This window comes from Loxodonta africana, chromosome 2, assembly GCF_030014295.1.
Source record: "Loxodonta africana isolate mLoxAfr1 chromosome 2, mLoxAfr1.hap2, whole genome shotgun sequence".
NCBI lineage: Eukaryota > Metazoa > Chordata > Mammalia > Proboscidea > Elephantidae > Loxodonta > Loxodonta africana.
In genome coordinates this window covers 55,618,120-55,638,129 of record NC_087343.1, presented here as the reverse complement: position 1 = coordinate 55,638,129, position 20,010 = coordinate 55,618,120, and the positions used below count along the sequence as shown (strand labels likewise).

At 38.3% G+C, this 20,010-nt stretch overlaps 1 protein-coding gene across 1 annotated transcript in view; it reads right to left on the bottom strand.

The window, feature by feature from the left end:
* Positions 1-20,010, bottom strand: part of ITGA1 (integrin subunit alpha 1) — a 231,824-nt gene that overhangs the window by 143,140 nt on the left and 68,674 nt on the right. Inside the window, exon 2 of the mRNA XM_010588138.3 lies at positions 8,329-8,449. Within this exon, the coding sequence (XP_010586440.2) occupies positions 8,329-8,449 (121 nt within the window). The remainder of the gene's footprint in view (positions 1-8,328; positions 8,450-20,010) is intronic.

Genomic DNA, 20,010 nt, shown 5'->3' with positions numbered 1-20,010 from the left:
TTATGGAATTTCAGGGATGTCCAGCATACTCAATCCCCATTATCTTGCTCTGTTCCCCCCCACACACAATATTTATCATATTTTGACATATGATATTATTTACCTGTTTATTACTTATTTTTTATTTTCTGTTCCCCCCAGTAGACTATAACTCCACAATGCCAGGAATGTTTGTCTATTTTGTTCACTCATGTATCTATACTACCTAGAACAGTACCAGGTACACCATAGATGTTAAATATATATTTATTGAATGAATGAATGAATATCTGTGTCAAATATTCTAAGAACCTAAGTAAGGCAAACCTGGGAATTTTAAACTCATGTGACCAGGTAATAGATCAGAATTGTGAAATATTTTTTTTCCATTTTAGAGGCTGGCTAGTTTGCTTAAGCAAATCCCATGCAAGCTTTTGGGTGATACATAAGTCATTTTCCATAGGTCAAGGTTCCTTGGTGTGAGACGGAAAGAACTGGCTGAGAAGTCAGAGGGCTGGTGTTCCAAGTCCCTGTCACATACTTGCTATATAAAACCTTTCGCAATTCATTCTCTGTGTCCCAGTTTCCTGCCTAGAAAATGAAAACGATAACAACAATATCTGCCCAAACCCACAAGGTCAATGTGCAGATGCAAGGCACATTGCTTCATGAACTATGGATATTTTTATCTTAAAATTTAGTGCAAGTCGAACATAACTCACTACATTTTATTCCCATCAGACTTTGTTGTTTCCGTGGTATTTGGCAATGATTTGTCTGAAGATTAAGAGGACTGGAGAATGTCCTAAATCTCATTACTGATGTCTAGAAAAACACCTGATTAGTTCAAGATCATCAAAGTGAGAGAAATGCCTCTTCTCCACATAAAGGCCCCAATTATAATAAAATTTAGGAAATTGAGAAATTCTTGCTATTCATAATAGTCATTCTTGTCATTATCACCATTATTGTGTTTATACATAAACATTTATGTTTATTTGAAGAGTAGCTGTTCTTTGACTTCTCAGTTTCTTGTTTATTTTTTATCCCCACCCCCCCCACCCCATAAAAAATAGTTTCCTGGACAGTGGTATCTTATATTTCTTATGTTTACCTTATTTCATGCACACTCTCTGGCTCTTTCTTGATGTCTACTACATAAATCAAATCAACATCACTCTCAGGGTGCCAGGCACCCCTGGCAGCCACTTCTGTTTTTTTTAAATGGACTAAGCGTTTGGTTATGTTAGGGAGTAAAACTTATGCAGTGGCCTCATTAGCTCAATGCTTTTGGTCATGTAAGGCAGAGGGGTGGAAACGAGGTGAGCCAAAGAAATGACAAGTTTAGCAAAGAGAAAATCTCAATTTCAAAAAGCATTATAAACAATGTAAACATTATATAATAATCTTTAAGAAAAAAATTGATATATCCTTTAAAAAGCCTTTTTTTTCCCTCAAGCTCAAATACTCTTTCTGAAAAACACACACGAGCATGCACAGTGGTGGCCAACCCAAGAGAATACTCCTCTGTCATTCAATAGATTCTGTCTGCATGTCTTCTCAGGGAGAATAAATTCCTAAAGAGCTACATGGACTGAAAATTCAGCTCTGTCGTAAAAAAAAAAAAAAAAAAAAAACAAATAATAGAAGATTTACTGTATTATGAAATTCAGGGTGTGTTTCATAATATGGTAAATGGATAGTCTAAACTACTTGTTTCTTTTCCAGTTGTTATATCAGAAACACGTGACGATTTATTGTTTTACAAATAAGCTATCAGGATCTCAGATGATGTCAGTTAGTGGTCAGGGCTGTTCTGATACACAGGCAGTGCCTGAGGCTGAGTGCCTGTGATGGGGAGGCCTCATCAGATCCTTCCACAAACACATCTCCCCAACTTGTTTTCCCTAGTGCTAGCCACGGCTCACAAAGTTATTGCAAGCCGTCCTTACTGAGAGCCTTTAATAGGTCACTGGGGGGTCCCTGGGTAGTGCAAATGATTAGCGTGCTCAGTTGCTAACCTAAAGGTTGGAGGTTCGTGTTCACCCAGAGATGTCTTGAAGGAAAGGCCTGGTGATCTGCTTCTGAAAAAAAATCAGCCATTGAAAAACCTACGGAGCACAGTGCTATTCTGACACACATGGGGTCACCATGAGCTGGAGTTGACTGAATAGTAAATGATTTTTTAATAGCCACTATTTAAAAAACTGTAGTCAGGTACGAAAATGAGTAAGACACATTATCTGTACTCAAAAAACTTGCATAAATGTAAGAAATGCAAACCCAAACATAACTAGCTTGAATATTTGTGGAATTTGTGGTTGTTGAACAACTGCAATACAAAATACATGATGGTGTCTGTTTCATTCATTGTTGTATCCTTGATGCCCAGATCAATGCTTGGTACACAACAGGCACTCAATAAATGCTGAAGTAAAAGAATGAGCAAATATATGGCAGACAAAAATAAATTCTAAGGGAAATACAATCTAAGGATGTAGGGATGTACCTGATATTGTAACTGATTCCAGTGATGAGCGATCTAGGAAAGATTCATCAAGGAGGGGGCAAGAGTGAGTAAGATCTCCAGAGAGAGAGAGAAGGAAAAGAATAGAAGACAGATAGGAAAACTTGTGAGCTGGAATATAGGTGTTGTGGAGGGAAGTAGTGGACATCACAGTTGGAAGGTTAGGCTAAGGCTCAACCATAGTGTATCTTGGATGTTGGGTTAATAAGTTTGGATCTCATTTCATTGTAAACAGGGCATCAATAAAAGACTGTAAATAACATAAGCCAACTAGTATCCTTACTTGGCATAAAGCAGATCACTATAGGGAAAAGACATGAGGTCAACACTTTTTGATACATATTGGGTTTGGGATTGGCTAGGGAAGTATATGCATCATGGAAGTCTACTTAGAGAAGGCAGACCCATTGAAGGTACTGAAGCCCTCAAGAAAGGCTGCTTGAACAGCAAATAAAAGGATAGGTGCACACACTGAAAGGAATGAAGCAAAGGAACTTCAGAGAGTGGAAAGTTCCAAACCAACATCTCGTAATTTTCCCATTAAGACTTTACCATGCTGACGATTACCACTAAATCCAGAAGGCTTGTGAAATGCTGAACACATTTAAGTTTCTTCTCTTCAAAGCAAAATTATTAAACCAGTTATGCTCTTTCTGAATACTTCTGAATCACACTGAAATTACTTGGATGCTCTAGCTCATGCTAACCATACTTAATAACAGCTGATCTTAATCAGAGGCATAATGTGTTCTGCTACTGAGAAAACATGTGATTTCTTAGCCAAAGATATAAACTAAAGTACATAAAGTTCACAGCGAACTTCTTAAAACTAAGGAAAGCATGAAGCTACCTTTTCTGTTAACTTTTGAATCTTTCAAAAAGAATTAAAGCAATGCTTCAAAATATACAGACTGTGCTTGTAATGGGTCAACAAGTGTTTCTTCCTTAGGCATAAGATAGCAAAAATGGAAGATGAGTCAGGATGATGTTTTTAAACCTGATGTTCATTAATTTCCAAAACTTGAACAGTAAATATGACTTATGAAGGTGCCCACCTCTGGAGAAATTTATATAACAAAATTCATGTTCCCTAAAATATGTCCATTATTCCACAGTCCTTTCCTTAGTGTAAGTCTGCCTTTGCTTTTATAAACACAGAACATCCAAACATATTTCTGCAATTTATTTTGCACTGCCAGTGCCTGGATCTGGATCTCTTTAGCACAATATGCTGCTACCATGCAAGCCTTAAAGGTTTGGACATTTAAGGCTTTTGTTGTTCATTTATTTTTAAATTAAGTTGGCCACATCATTTTGATTCACCTAACTTCTAATATCCTTTCTATAAGACCATTTTAAATGTGGAGTGTCCAATGGAATTAGACAGTCTGACTTCTACATATATCCCAAGGCTCACAAGCTCTCACATAGGAATTAATATGTAAAGTTTGGTACTTATCTCAAAGATTGTTATTATCAACATTTACTTTTTTAATATAACTCTAATAAAGAAAAAAAATGACTAGACTGGGAGTGAAGAGGGATGAGTTCTACTTTCAGTTTTGGCCCTAAGTGGTTGCATTTCTCTAGGAGAGTCACTTTTGACTTTATTTTTATTTTATTTATTTATTTTTTAAAATTTTTATTGTGCTTTAAGTGAGTTTACAAATCAAGTCAGTCTCTCACACAAAAATTTATACACACCTTGCTGTTGTTGTTGTTAGGTGCCGTCAAGTCGGTTCCGACTCACAGCGACCCTAAGCACAACAGAACGAAACACTGCCCTGTCCTGAGCCATCCTTACAATCATTGTTATGTTTGAGCTCCTTGTTGCAGCCACTGTGTCAATCCACCTCGTTTAGGGGCTTTCTCTCTTGCGCTGACCCTGTACTCTGCCAAGCATGATGTCCTTCTCCAGGGACTGATTCCTCCTGACAACATGTCCAAAGTAGTAAGACGCAGTGTCGCCATCCTTGCCTCTAAGGAGCATTCTGGCTATGTTTCTTCTAACACAGATTTGTACATTCTTTTAGCAGTCCATGGTATATTCAATATTCTTTACAAACACCATAATTTAAAGGTGTCAATTCTTCTTTGGTCTTCCTTATTCATGTCCAGCTTTCACATGCATATGATGCGATCGAAAATACCATGGGTTGGGTCAGGTGCACCTTAGTCTTCAGGGTGACATCTTTGCTCTTCAACACTTTGAAGAGGTCTTTTGCAGCAGATTTACCCAATGCAATCAGTCTTTTGATTTCTTGACTGCTGCTTCCATGGCTGTTGATTGTGGATCCAAGTAAAATGAAATCCTTGACAACTTCAGTCTTTTCTCCGTTTATCATGATGTTGCTCGTTGGTCCAGTTGTGAGGACTTTTGTTTCCTTTATGTTGAGGTGCAATCCATGCTGAAGGCTGTGGTCTTTGATCTTCATTAGTAAGTGCTTCAAGTCCTCTTCACTTTCAGCAAGCAAGGTTGTGTCATATGCATAACGCAGGTTGTTAATGAGTCTTCCTCCAATCCTGATGCCCCCTTCTTCTTCATATAGTCCAGCTTCTCAGACTATTTGCTCAGCATACAGATTGAATAGGTATGGTGAAAGAATACAACCCTGACGCACACCTCTCCTGACTTTAAACCAATCAGTACCCCCTTGTTCTGTCCGAACAACTGCCTCTTGACCTATGTAAAGGTTCCTCAGGAGCACAATTAAGTGTTCTGGAATTCCCATTCTTCACAATGTTATCCATAGTTTGTTATGATCCACACAGTCGAATGTCTTTGCGTAGTCAATAAAACACAGGTAAACATCCTTCTGGTATTCTCTGCTTTCAGCCATGATCCATCTGATATCAGCAATGATATCCTTAGTTCCACGTCCTCTTCTGAAACTGGCCTGAAATTGTGGCAGTTCCCTGTCAACATACTGCTGCAGCCGTTTTTGAATGATCTTCAGCAAAATTTTGCTTACGTATGATATTAATGATATTGTTCTGTAATTTCCGCATTCAGTTGGATCACCTTTCTTGGGAATAGGCAGAAATATGGATCTCTTCCAGTCAGTTGGTCAGGAAGCTGTTTTCCATATTTCTTGGCATAGACGAGTGAGCACCTCCAGTGCTGCATCTGTTTGTTGAAACAACTCAATTGATATTCCATCAATTCCTGGAGCCTTGTTTTTCCCCAATGCCTTCTGAGCAGCTTGGACTTCTTCCTTCAGTACCATCAGTTCCTGATCATATGCCACCTCTTGAAATGGGTGAACATCAACTAATTCTTTTTGGTATAATGACTCTGTGTATTCCTTCTATCGTCTTTTGATGCTTCCTCCATCATTGAATATTTTCCCCATGGAAACCTTCACTATTGCAACTCGAGGCTTGAATTTTTTCTTCAGTTCTTTCAGCTTGAGAAATGCCAAGCATGTTCTTCCCTTTTGGTATTCCATCTCCAGCTCTTTGCACATGTCATAATACTTTACTTTGTCTTCTCAAGACGCCCTTTGAAATCTTCTGTTCAGTTCTTTTACTTCTTATACAGCTTGCTACATGCTCCCAATTGCTCTCTCCCTAGTGATGACTTTATTTTTATGTGTCTGTTTCCTCATCAATAGGAGTAGAGTGTTAAACTAGATTCAGTTGTTCAGCCAACAAATAATCATTGAGTGCCAGATGCTGGACAGGGCACAGGGTTGAGACTGGGCACTAAACCAGCCCTTGTTCTCCAAGCACTTCCCCTAACAATAACTTCCACCTCTTCTCTATATTCCAGTTTGAAATTTCCAACTACCTAGACATCATCTTGAATGCAAGCTATCTAAAACCAGATTTACCAGGTTCTTGATAAAATGGATTTTCCTTCCTTGTATGTATATCTCTGTCAGTGACCACCCACTTCCCAATAATCCAGTCCAGAAATTGTGGAATTGCCCACATTTGTCAGTTTCAAGCTTCCACCAAGACTTAATGATTCATGTAAATATATTCGTCTTTTAGTTCAATTGCCCCCAATCTATCCCTGGGCCTCTTCCCTTCAGCACAGCATTATTATTCTTGCTTGCCTGTAGATTTCCCGTCTTTCAGACACTTTTACATGTGTTTATATGAAATTTAACCTTTGAGAAATATGTTAATATATCACTACTATGCTTCAGTTTATTATAATTTATGCACAATGAGAAGCCTGATCAGTTGGGCCAGTCACCATTATTGTCCCGAAGTAGGGTTCCTTAAATTGCAGGCATAATGACTAAAAGAATAACACTGGTATCTAGAGGACCAGCCCCACCCATTTAACCTTAACAGAGTGAGAGATAATAGGATAAAAGGATAGTGAACTTAAAATTCATACTGTTATCAGATTTCTCAGCTGAGATATGTAAGGAGAGAGGAAACACCCCCAGAAATTCTGCTTTACACCTGAATTACATCTGATACATTTCTATTTAGAAAATGTTAAATTCAATTTCTTACTTTTGAAAGTCTTTGGGGGATTATTATTGAATTAATCAAGACTAAAGATAAAGCAGAATCTCAAAAAAATTTTTTTCATATGTGAAATAATTATAGTAGTGACAGATTACTGTTATTCAAGTAGATATAAGTCCCTCTTTGTTTCTTTTTTTGTTTATTATTGTTGTTACTAGAGAAATCGTCATCTTTAAGTTTTAAAACTGAAGAAAAGTTCAATTAAGTCCTATTTTCTCCCCTATAATTCCAATTACAAAAAAAAAAAAAAGAATCACACTTACTAAAATCCACGCTAAATATAAAGCAAAAGAACTCTAATACCCATTTTATGTAATTCTCAACGAGTTAAATAAACTTTTAAAATCAACCCTAAAATAAACTTAACCAATATTAGCACTTAAAAACGTATAAAGTAAATCTAATAAGGGTTCTTACAAACTTTAGACAAAACCCAGTAGGTCAGTAAGGCACCAAAAATATAAGCCCAATATTCAAAGCTAACATATAAACCTGTTGCCGTCAAGTTTACTCCGATTCATAACAACCCTATACAACAGGGTAGAACTGCCCTATAGGGTTTTCAGGAAATGCTAGTGGATCCAAACTGCTGACCTTTTCGTTAGCAGCCATACCTCTTAGCCACTATACCACCAGGGTTTCTAGCCCAATATTATGAAGGCTATATTAACCCTTTCAAGGCAGCATCTCATCTGCTCCTCAGCCCCTCCTGCTGAATTTCAGCCCAGTACATTCAAATTAGTCTAAAATGAAAATGAGAACTCCTGCCAGAGCAATATAGTTACTAAACAATAACTATTTTGGCTATTTGACCATTTTTGTCTCACATACTAAGGACATGTTATCAAGAGGGACCAGTTCCTGGAGAAGGACATCATTCTTGGTAAAATAGAGGGTCAGCAAAAAAGAGGAAGACCCTTAACGAGATGTATTGACACAGTGGCTGCAACAATGGGCTCAAACATAGCAATGATCGTGAGGATGGCGCAGGACTAGGCAGCATTTTTTTCTGTTGTACACAGGGTCTCTGTGAGTTGGAACCAGCTTGGTGACACTAACAACAGCAACAACGACAACTATTTTCAATAAAGGCCTTTCTTGAGGTCAGTCCAGGCTTCAGCAGAAACCACTAATCACTTGCTTCTTTTAAGCAATATTGCTAAGGGATATTTCTTTTTTACTTTAGGTCAATTTCTTTTACCAAATGATAAGACTGTCTTTTCTACCATAAGTGATTTATTCTGTTGAAGGCTCATTCATAAAACAAACTGCAACCAAATAATATTTTCCATTATCTTACAACTATACAACAATAACAAAACTCACTGACTTACCATTTTCCTTCTTCATTTTCATATTGTTGAACAGTATATCCAAACATGTCCTCCACTGGGCCACTGAAAGTCATTGAGTTTTTCACATCAACATTGAATGATATGCAGAAGCCTAGAAGAGCTTTAAGAGGGAAAAAAAAGTTCAGTTAAACAGAGTAAAGCAAGATTCTATATGTTTTGAGTTAAGGAAGATGTTCTAGAGGTTACCCTTGAAAACTGTGATGCTGTTACAAAAAAGCAGTGATGCTCCAAGAATGAGAACTACAAGAAAAACTTATGACATTAAGTTTATTACAGACTAAAAAATCAATACAATGGCTTCAAGCCATACAAGTATTAATGCTCAAACAAAATTCCATAGTAATTTAGTGTCTGTACCATTCCCAGAACTAAAGATTTCATAATGTGTGGGAAAGAGTTGGCAGAGGCTCATGCTCACATATGACTCACAATTGCAGACAGTTATCCAGTAGTTAGCCCTACAACAAACCATGGCCACTAATTAAATGTAAATAGCTTCATTTCCCATTTCGACTACACAGAATGCAAGTATCACCATTGAAAGCCTCGAGAGAGGATACTTTCTTCTCTGCTTCCAAAGGAAATGGCAAGTGGATTGCCTCCATCTGGAGAGGGCTTCCTATGCCAGCCTGAGATTTGCTCTGCTTCTTTCCCTGCCTGAATCAAGCGGTCAGTGGGAGCTTACACTAATACATTAAAGCCTCCTCACAACGTCGTTGGTGATGATAAGCTCAGTTTGCTGTTGAGAGTAAATCAGAAGATGTATCTCGAGGGCATATTCAATGCCTGACACATACTAGATATTCAGTAAGAGTTAATTCTCAATTTCTTCAGAGTCTAGGTAATGGAAATCCTTTATAAGTAAGACTGTCTCCTAACTGGGTTCTGGAATCATCTCCTCAAATGGGTGGTACCAAATTCCATCTTTGGTAATGTTTATTAAAGCCTGCTTGTGAGGTTCCAAAGTATTTCCTCCTAATAACTCTTCCCAATGAGCACTCCTTCAGAAAAGCACACAGCATCATAATGTACATTCAGAGATGATGAGTTCTGTGTCCTTTGTTAAAGCCACCATAAAACCGCATGGATCCTGAAAAATTGTCTTTCCTAATTTTAAAGAAATAGATTCTGAGTGAATTTAGTAATTCCAAAATGTTAGCATTACCCACTGTAACCAAACCAAAACTATTGCTCAACATAATGGCGACCCCATGTGTTTCAGAGTAGAGCTCTTCCATAAACGCAGTCTAAATCTAGACTGCTATAATTCATAATCTTTAATATAGAACAACATTAACCCATAACCCATTGCCGTCAAGTTGATTCTGACTCCTAGCGAGCCTACGATGAATAACATTATTAAGTGCTTATTTGATGCTCAGGATTATACATAACTTGGAGAACATTTATTCTTCAAGGAAACAAACAAAAATACTTGTCTACCTATTTATACTCTTCCTTAATCTCACCTACTTTTAAATCTCTTATGGAGATAATTATAATATACTGCCTACATTTTAGTTATCTGTGCCAGATTTTTTCCTAGACTGAAAGATTCTGAAAGGCAGGGATGCTTTGATTCATCTTTCTTACCCTCTGTCAAAATCTAGCCCAGCTCCCTGCCCACAGATGGGCAATAACCTATTTGTAGAATGATACATAATACTTTGAAGGAGGAAGTACACCAGCTGTAACTTGAGAAGAACTGGCAACTACTTCATCTTAGTTAAGGAATACATTCTGGAGATGGAAATTTTAAAGTTAGATTTTAAGGAGAAGGGAGAGATGTGACTTGGCAGGGGGAAGAAAATGTGTCTCAAGGATTTGGGAGGGTCTTTGCAAGCAATAAGACACAGGACAGGAGAAATATGGTTGCAAGATCATAGAGATTTGCCCGGCTGGAGTGGAAGGCGTAGAAGAATAGACGGGTAGCACAGGGCCATTTATGTACATTTCCTATTTGTTATGCAAGGGTGATGTAGAACAGCTGGTTACCATCTTCTGTGTAATAGCCCTTCACATATTTGAAGACAGTTTTAAATACTGCTTTCTCTCTATTCCAAACTAAATAGTACATGTTCCCACCCTTCAGACACAGTGGATTGACATAGTGGCTACAACAATGGGCTCAAGCATAGCAACGATTGTGAGGATGGTGCAGGACCAGGCAGTGTTTCCTTCTGTTGTACAAAGGGTCACTATGAGTGGGAACCGACTCGATGGTGCCTAACAACAACAACACCCTTTTCTTACAGGTTTAGTTTTCTTTCAATCACTTCTAACATATGACTTTTATATGAGAAAAGCATAAAATGGGACTTCTATAGCCAGGTTTCCTAACCTTGCCAGTATTAAATTTTGGTTCAGAAAATTCTTTGTTACTAGGGGCTGTCCTATGCATTTCAGGATGTTTAGCAAACATCTAACGGATATTAGATGCCAGGAGAAACTCCCTGAGTGTTAATGACAATCAAAATGTCTTCAGACACTGCTGAATTACTTATAGGGTCAAAATCACACCCAGTTGAGAACCACTGTTCTACAGATAATTACAAGAAAAACAATTATTTTGTTGAAGAATACGACTGAAAAACCAACTTCAGCCCACGGCCCAGAAGCATTCACATCACCTAGGAGCTTGTGATGAATGCAGAATCTCAGGCCCTACTCAGATCTACTGAATAAGTATCTCCAGCTTCACCAGATACCCAAAGTAGGAAAAACAAAAACAGCTGTTGTTGTTGAGTGACTTCCAACTCATGGTGATCTCATTTGTTGCAGAGTAGAACAGAGCTCCATAGGGTTTTACGGATTGTAATATTTACAGAAGCAGGTTACCAGCCCTTTCTTCAATGGTTCCGCTAGGTGGGTTCAAACAGCCGCCAACCTTTGGGTTAGCAGCCAAGCACAAAAGGTTTGTGCCACCCAGAGACTAGACAGCAACAAGCTACCCAGGGGAGTCATAGTCCTACTAAGGTTTGAGAAGCGCAGGTCTGTAACATGGTACCTCTTTTTTCAGAATATTAGTGCAGGTAAAAGAGTATACTCGGATTAAAAGCACTCGCTTTCCTTTAGACTAAGGTCGAAAGGGCTTCTCTTCAATCAGGGTCTACTTCACCGCTTGTGAAAGATTTTTTTTCCAGCACTTCATCATTTTTAGTATATGTCCTCCCAAAGGCCATGTGTAGTACCCCTCAACACAGGACCAAGAGTTTTTGGTTTCATTTTTGGGCTTGTTTGTTTATTCTACATGTTGTGTGGAATGTCCGGGGTGTGTGTTACACTTTTTTTTTTTTTTTCATTTCCTGTCCTTAGAATTCTACAGGCAATTTGCCCAAAGTGATTGTAAATCAGCCTTTTTCATATTCTCTGAGGCACCAAGGAGCCTGAAGCACACGGGATGACATTTAAAAATAGTTTACATCTCATTCTTTTGATTTAAAGGAGTGTGTAAACAGTCAAGCAGCTTCTCATAACTTCTAGTTCAACGTTCATTTTGTTATATTAAATTGTCTAGAAACTTTACGTACCGGAAGTAAAATAAAATTGTACTTATTCTCAACCAAAACAAAAAATAAAAAAGGCAAACAGACTGAGGTAGCTTAAGGGGTAAGACTGGGAAATATCAAAAATGCTTTTTCCATATTTGAAATTTCATATTGAAATTATTTTTCAATTGGCACACATGGTTAAACCCTGAACAACTAACCAAAAGGTTGGTATTTCAAATCCACCCAGAGGTGCCTAGGAAGTAAAGTCTGGTTATCTGCTTCTGAAAGGTCACAGCCTTGAAAATCCTGTGGAGCAGTTCTTCTCAGCACACATGGGGTTGCTAAGAGTTGGAATCAACTACACAGCAACTAACAACAACAGCAAAGGAGAGAAGGAGAGGGTTTTTCTTCCCCTCCTTAGTAATAACAACTATATTGTATACTTATCGTCGGTAGGTGCTGTCAAGCCGGCTCCAATACATAGCGACCCTGTGTACCACGGAACGAAACATGCCTGGTCTTGCACCATGCTCACAATCATTGTTATGCCTGGGCCCATTGTTGCAGCTACTGTATCAATCCTCCTTGTTGAAGGTCTTCCTCTTTTCCACTGACCCTCTATTTTACCAAGCATGATGTCCTTCTCCAGGGACTGATCTCTCCTGACAACATGTCCAAAGTATGTAAGATGCAGTCTCGCCATCCTTGCTTCCAAGGAGCACTTCTTCCAAGACAGATTTGTTTGTTCTTTTGGCAGTCCATGGTATATTTAATATTCTTTGCCCACACAACAATTCAGAGGTGTCAATTCTTCTTCAGTCATCCTTATTCATTGCTCAGCTTTTGAATGCATATGATGTGATTGAAAATACCATTGCTTGGGTCAGACGTACCTTAGTCTTCAAGGTGACATCTTTGCTTTTCAACACTTTAAAGAAGTCCTTTGCAGCAGATTTGCCCAATGCAATGGGTATTTTGATTTCTTGACTGCTTCTTCCATGGGTGTTGATTGTGGATCCAAGTAAAATGAAATCCTTGACAACTGTGATCTTTTATCCATTTATCATGATATTGCTTATTGATCCAGATTGTATACTTACTATGTGTTATTCCTTACATCCTTTACCTCATTTAATCTGCCAACAAACCTAAAATTAAATAGTGTTTGCAGATGAGGAGAAGTCAGCTGAGGATCTCAGAGCAATTCATTTGTCTGTGTTTCCAAAAGATTCCAAAATCCCCAGTATTAACCACCATTCACATTAATTCTATTTTTAAATCTTAGCCCTAAAACTGGAAATGGCAGGTGAACATGAGATGAAGATAGGTTTAGAAGGGAGATCACTTATTTGCCCAAGTGATCCTTGAGAGGCAATCACTGGGGGAAAATTGGGGGAGATGACTTCTACAGTGGAGATGGGGCAGGGGATGTGGGCAATGATGGGGAAGGTCATCACCACAGAGCTCCAGATCAAGCTTCATAAGGGACTTCAGCTAAAACATATAAGTTCACCTAGAAATGAAAAGACATGCTCCTTTTCAAATATAGTTATATATACTATACATCTAAGGTCTAAAAACAGAAGAGTAAGGTCCCTCGTAAAAGAGATCATCTTGTGCAATTTCTTTATCGAAGGATGGAATTTGATGCATAAGACAATAAGAGAAGAAAGAAAGAAAGCAGTAACCTATAGCCCTGTAGTGTTTTGCTGCCCCAAAACATTTTCTACACATAATTATATTGAGCTATTCAATACACCGTGAGCAGCACAGAGCAGCAGTCATTGCCATCTTTTTGTGGATAAGGAAACTGAAGCTCGGGGAGTTTAAGTGATTTGTCCAAGGTCAGGCTGAGTTAGTGGCAGAAGTAGGTCTTAAACACTGATTTTTTTTTTTTTTTTTCCTGAGGTTGAATACAGACTTTGTGTGACTACAGTGCTATTGAGCTGGTGAGAGTAATTAAAAAAAAAAAAAAACTCAGCTCAACACACCCTCAATTGGTCTGGGAGAGCTCTTTATCATCTCGCGGCTTGGGAATGTTTGAGGGTAGAACCACACAGGAAAGCTGAATGGCGTGGGCAGAGTCTGGGCATCTTCAGTGGACACTGATGTTCCAGCTAAAGGAAAGCCTCCCTCCTCCACACTCCCCTGAGTTCCAAGAAGAGTAATTGTAGCCCGTTTGATTGTTTGGCTCCTTAGTGAAGAAAGCCTGCCTATGGAAGAGTGAGGCAAAAATTCTGATCTAGTAACATTCAGGTCTGAGTATTTAATCACCAAATTCTAAATATTATACAAAATATAAAGCCCAAGGCAAGAGGGTATCAAATAAAGGGTGACAAAGGAGACATATTAAAATCCTACTGACCTTTCTTTCAATAACTTCCCACATAAGTTTAAAGAATCTAGAAGTAATAGGAAATTTGGAAATGAAATTAACATTGGTTTAGTATTTTTAGTATAAAGAATGAAATAACACAGGACTAAGATCCCCATTGCCGTCAAGTCAATTCTGACTCATAGCAACCCTACAGGACAGAGGATAGCTGGCACGTAGAGTTTCCAAGGAGTGGCTGGTCGATTCAAACTGTTGACCATTTGTAGCAGCCGAGCTCTTAACCACCAGGGCTCCAAAACTAAGATTGTAAATAATAATAATAATTGCCTTTTTAAAGTGAATTAATGTTACCAATTTTTTTTTTTTTTTTTCGTTCAGAGCAAATTCCTTGGTGGTATAGAAAGATGGTGGACTTTGGAGACATAGTTCAAACCCAGTCCTTTCATTGCATGATTTCCTCAGTCATTCATATTTATTCAACTACTCCAGAAATATTAGCCAAGTCTTAATTTGTGTTAGATGCACGCTGGGCCCTGGAGATACAGTCATAAAAAGATGCTGCGCTGGTGAAGGTTGCGTAACATGGTGAACCCAGTTAATGTCACTGAATCATACACGTGAAGAATGTTGAAACGGCAAATGTTCTGTTACAGATATATTTACCACAATTAAAAAAAAAAACAAAAACATCATGCTCCTGCTCTTACAGAGTTTATAGCCTTGCTGGGAAAAATAAAGGCAAATGTTTTAACCTCTATAAGCCTCAGCTTATCATATTTAAAATGAGCTTACAAATGCCTTTTAGATAATGGTTATATTTACTATATATGGGTGGAATTCAGTGATCAGTTTACCATCTGGCAGTTGAATTTTCTCGTAGAGGAGAAACTCCCCCCCAGCTGACAACCATCTATTTGTGTCTTGGAAAAGAACGAGGCAGATGTGTAACGTCAGCAAGGCAAGCAGGTGTACTTTCTTACTTCCATGGCAAATTTCCTGTTTCTAAACCTGGCTGCAGTGACATGTAAAGAAAACCTGAGGCAAAAGCATTAGGTCTTCCAAACTGAAAAGCTAGCCAAAGGGAAGCAGTACAGGTAATACCAGTCCTTGCAAAAATAACCTTAACAATAGCAATGTGGCTCTTGGATTCTCCGATGCATATGAGTGCATATTTAAGATACCTCCAGGATCTGAGCCAACAGCAAGGGGTCTTCTTTCCCTCTAAGGACAATCTACTCTCCTCTAACCTACTTCAAGGATTACAAGCCTATTCCAAAGACAGGATAAGCCTGAATATACTCTTTCTAGTATATTCAGACCATATCACTTGAGTCGTGGTATTGAGTCCACTGAGAATCAGACAGCACCCACAGGCAGTGTGACCACTGGCGTGTAGACGACACAGCCCCAGACACTCCCCAAACTTGCCATGGAGACACATCTTGGCCAGCCCTTACCTCTTTATGCCAAAGCTTCCTGTCGGAAAGAGTTCATTCCTCCCTTCTCAAATGAATAAAAAAAAAATGTTCATTGCTCCCTTCTCCAATGAATATAAACTCCTAAAGTAATATATCCTCACTATATAACTAATAATGTGATACTTTAGGCATTTTCTGTAATGCCAAATTTACTTTGTTTCTCAAGTTCAGACTATATACTCAATTTAAAGGCACTCTAAGGAGATGGAAGAAAAACATTTTAATGACAAGTGTTGGTGAAATTGGAAGCCATTTTCCCACCTTGTAATATATACGAAACATCTTTAAAATTACAGTGATGTGGAACTGAAATCTTAATTAGTTCAATTACTCTTAATAGGCTAAGCAAGTTGGATCTCAATTTTTATATACATGGTTACCTTAAAAGATAAAATTTGACTTACGGTATAACTGATTCTGTCTAAAAATGTTATAGTACTACATCACTAGAGTTGATTTGAAATCTCAGGTGATCATTTTTACAACATAGCAAGAGAAGGAGGAGCCAAAGAACTTCAATGGTAAAGACATGGAAAATGAACATAGAATGAGAATAAAATAAATTATGCAGAATCAACTCAAACTTTTAGAAATGACATAACAATCTCAAATACACATCTCAAGTACAGGAAAGCTATATTTGCTGGAAAAATTTACATCCAACTTAGTGTCTCCTTCAAACAATTGGCACTAACCTATAGAGTTACGTAAGAAGAAAATCTATCCCAGTAAATCTCACCATTCAAAGTTTTCCCATCAGAAATGATGTAATATGTCAGCAAGATATCCACCTCCACCACCAAGTCCAGAAAATCCAATCCAAATAAACACTTCCATATTCAAGCATTTTCCAAGTTTCATCCTGGGAAGCTGCTTTTTAACTTCAGCTTGATGTAGTGGGTAAATTGTTTTGACTTAGCGCCTAAGGTCCCAAGAGCCCCCAGTTATTACAACTGGTATTTGAACTTCAAAGTGTGTGTGTGTATATATGTATATCTGCAATGTGGCCGGGCGGGAAGGGAGCAAGGGAGCAAGGAGGCATAATTCTTGGCACATAGTAGGTGTTTAATACACGTTTGTTAAGTGACACAGGATGGGATAAACAGAGAAATGAAGATTTGTAGTATGAAGGTTATTCTGGTTGTTAAGAACTTATTCCCTTTCATAAAAGCTACCCAGAATACTAAACTCCAATAGAGTGTTTCCCAAACATCCTTCCTTAAAAATCCCCCTTTTAAATTTCTCTACATAAGTTTGTTCTTCCACAGTGTTTATTTTTCTTTGTAGTATCTACAGACATCTGCACTTTTCCCATATCCTCCTACCACAAATAATTGCCTGCTCTGCCAGCTTCTCTCAGATGGTCCCAACTCCTGATCTCTGAAATTCTTAAACGGCCTCAGAACCCAACTCCCTCCACCCTATCAGCCTTATCTTCTGACTTTGTGTTTTACAGGATAAAAAAGCTGCAAACATCAGGGATCCCTGAGCCCCGCTGTAGGAAGCACAACTCGTGTGTTTGTGCAAGCAACATGAGCACAGGGCTCTGTTCTCCAGCTGCCTGGCGTCCTGAGAGCTGAGCTCGTTAATGTCTGTGACTCCACAGCAAGGAGCGCTGCATAAGGAGAGGCATGTCAAACTTGCAAACATAACATGGTTGCCACCCTATGCGAGGATTTACCCAGAAAGTCTGAGATAAAAAGTCTTTGGGTGGATAAGAACCTGAATAAAATTTGTACCTTGGTTAATGGATTCTTTTCAGTGAATTTTATTAGCTTACATAAAATTTCTTCTCAGTGATAAATATACGTTCCCAGGTTTTTTTTTTATTGTTGTTGTTAGTACCCATAACGGGCAGTTCTGAAGGTCGGGAAAGTAAAGAGGTAGGACACGTAGTGAAATAATAGATTTCCAATTTACCTTGTAGATTAGCTGGCAATTTCAAATTCCAGGCATTAAAATATTCCATTATGCAAGGTGCCCATTAAAGGGTGAATAGATAAATAAATTATGGTATATTCACACAATGGAATACTATGCATCGATAAAGAACAATGATGAATCTCTGAACATTTCATAACATGGAGGAACCTGGAAGGCATTATGCTGAGTGAAATTAGTCAGTTGCAAAAGGACAAATATTGTATAAGACCACTATTATAAGAACTTGAGAAATAGTTTAAACTGAGAAGAAAGTATTCTTTTGTGGTTACAAGATGGGGGAGGGAGGGAGGGTGGGAGAGGGGTACTCACTAATTAGATAGTAGATAAGAACTTCTTTAGGTGAAGGGAAAGACAGCACACAATGCGGGGGGAGGCCAGCACAAGTGGACTAAACCAAAAGAAAAGAAGTTTCCTGAATAAACTGAATGCTTCAAAGGCCAGCGTAGCAAGGGCAGGGGTCTGGGGACCATGGTTTCAGGGGACATCTAAGTCAATTGGCATAATAAAATCTATTAAGAAAACATTCTGCATCCCACTTTGAAGAGTGGTGTCTGGGGTCTTAAACGCTAGCAAGTGGCCATCTAAGATGCATCAATGAGTCTCAACCCACCTGGATCAAAGGAGAATGAAGAACACCAAGGACACAAGGTGATTACGAGCCCAAGACACAGAAAGGGCCACATGAACCAGAGACTACATCATCCTGAGACCAGAAGAACTAGATGGTGCCTGGCTACAACCGATGACTGCCCTGACAGGGAACACAACAGAGAACCCCCGAGGGAGCAGGAGAGCAGTGGGATGCAGACCCCAAATTCTCATAAAAAGGCCAGACTTAATGGTCTGACTGAGACTAGAAGGACCCAGGTGGTCATGGCCCCCAGATCTTCTGTTGGCCCAGAACAGGAACCATTCCCAAAGCTAACTCTTCAGACATGGATTGGACTGGACAATGGGTTGGAAAGGGATGCTGGTGAGGAGTGAGCTTCTTGGATCAGGTGGACACTTGAGACTATGCTGGTATCTCCTGCCTGGAGGGGAGACGAGAGGGTAGAGGTGGTTAGAAGCTGGTGAAATGGATACAAAAAGAGAGAGTAGAGGGAGGGAGCGGGCTGTATGATTAGGTGAAGAGTAACTGGGAGTACGTGGCAAGGTGTATATAAGTTATTATGTGAGAGACTGACTTAATTTATAAACTTTCACTTAAAGCACAATAAAAATTATTTAAAAAAAAATTCCATTATGGATTTTCTATACCATGTAAAAGGCTAATTTTCCTGGATGGTTCAGGTGTGGGCTTCTGAAGGCCATTCATATGTTCAACTGTGAGAGTTAACAGAGGACATGGTTATGACAGAGGACATGGTTACTACTTGAGGTATTTACAGGCTTTACTGGAGACAGTGAGGTATCCTACTTTTTTCTTTGTTTTTATGTTTAATAACCCCATTGAAGATTAAAAATTAAAAATCATGTATTTTACCATGTATACAACCTCTTTGCTCTCCTGACCCTCAAAAGTACCTGTGGTACATCGAAACAAAAACATTCTTAATAATGGCAATGTGTCACTAGCTCATAAATATCATTGAGAAGGAACAATATACAAGTAAACGAAAGTCATTGAAAAGAATCTGTTAACAAGGGCATAACTTTTTATCCAGGTTCTTTCTTTTAAGACATCAGTGGACAGAGTGCTTATGGTAGTTGGATAAAGTTTGAGCCTAAGATTGACCCAACAAAATCTCAGATATGTGGTGGAAAAAAATTATCCAATTATCTAATGTCCAGATACTACAAGAAGATCCTAATGCCATTTTCTCTTTCACAAACTGTACAATTTGGAGTTTGGAGCTAAAATTGTATAAGTGAAATCACACTAAAGAGTAATAAAAGACAAAATACAAATGAATGAAAAAGAATAACCGTAAACTTTTCAAATATACTTATTACCTCAGACTTTTATTTAGAGCGTTCAAATTTTGAAGAGGAAAAGTTCAAAGCTTTTGAACAATGTGACCATTCATACTGCAATATGGTATCCAAACCAAAACCAAACCCACTGCTGTCAAGCTGATTCCAACTTATAGCGACCCTATAGGACAGAATAGAACTGCCCCCACAGAGTTTCCAAGGAGCGCCTGGCGGATTCGAACTGCCGACCTCTTGGTTAGCACTTAAAAACTACACCACGGTAAAAAAAAAAAAAAAAATTTTTTTTTTTTTTTAGCCTATAAAATTCTGCAGGTGTTCCTCACTTAGTGAAATTCCATTAAAAAAAAATCAATTAGATTGTGATTTTTTTTTTTTTTACTTAAATTGTAAAATAACTGCTGGCTTTTTTAGTCAGCCAGTTAAAGGAATACAGGTAGGTTTTTGTTTTCTGTTTTTTTTTTTTTTTTTTAATGTTTTA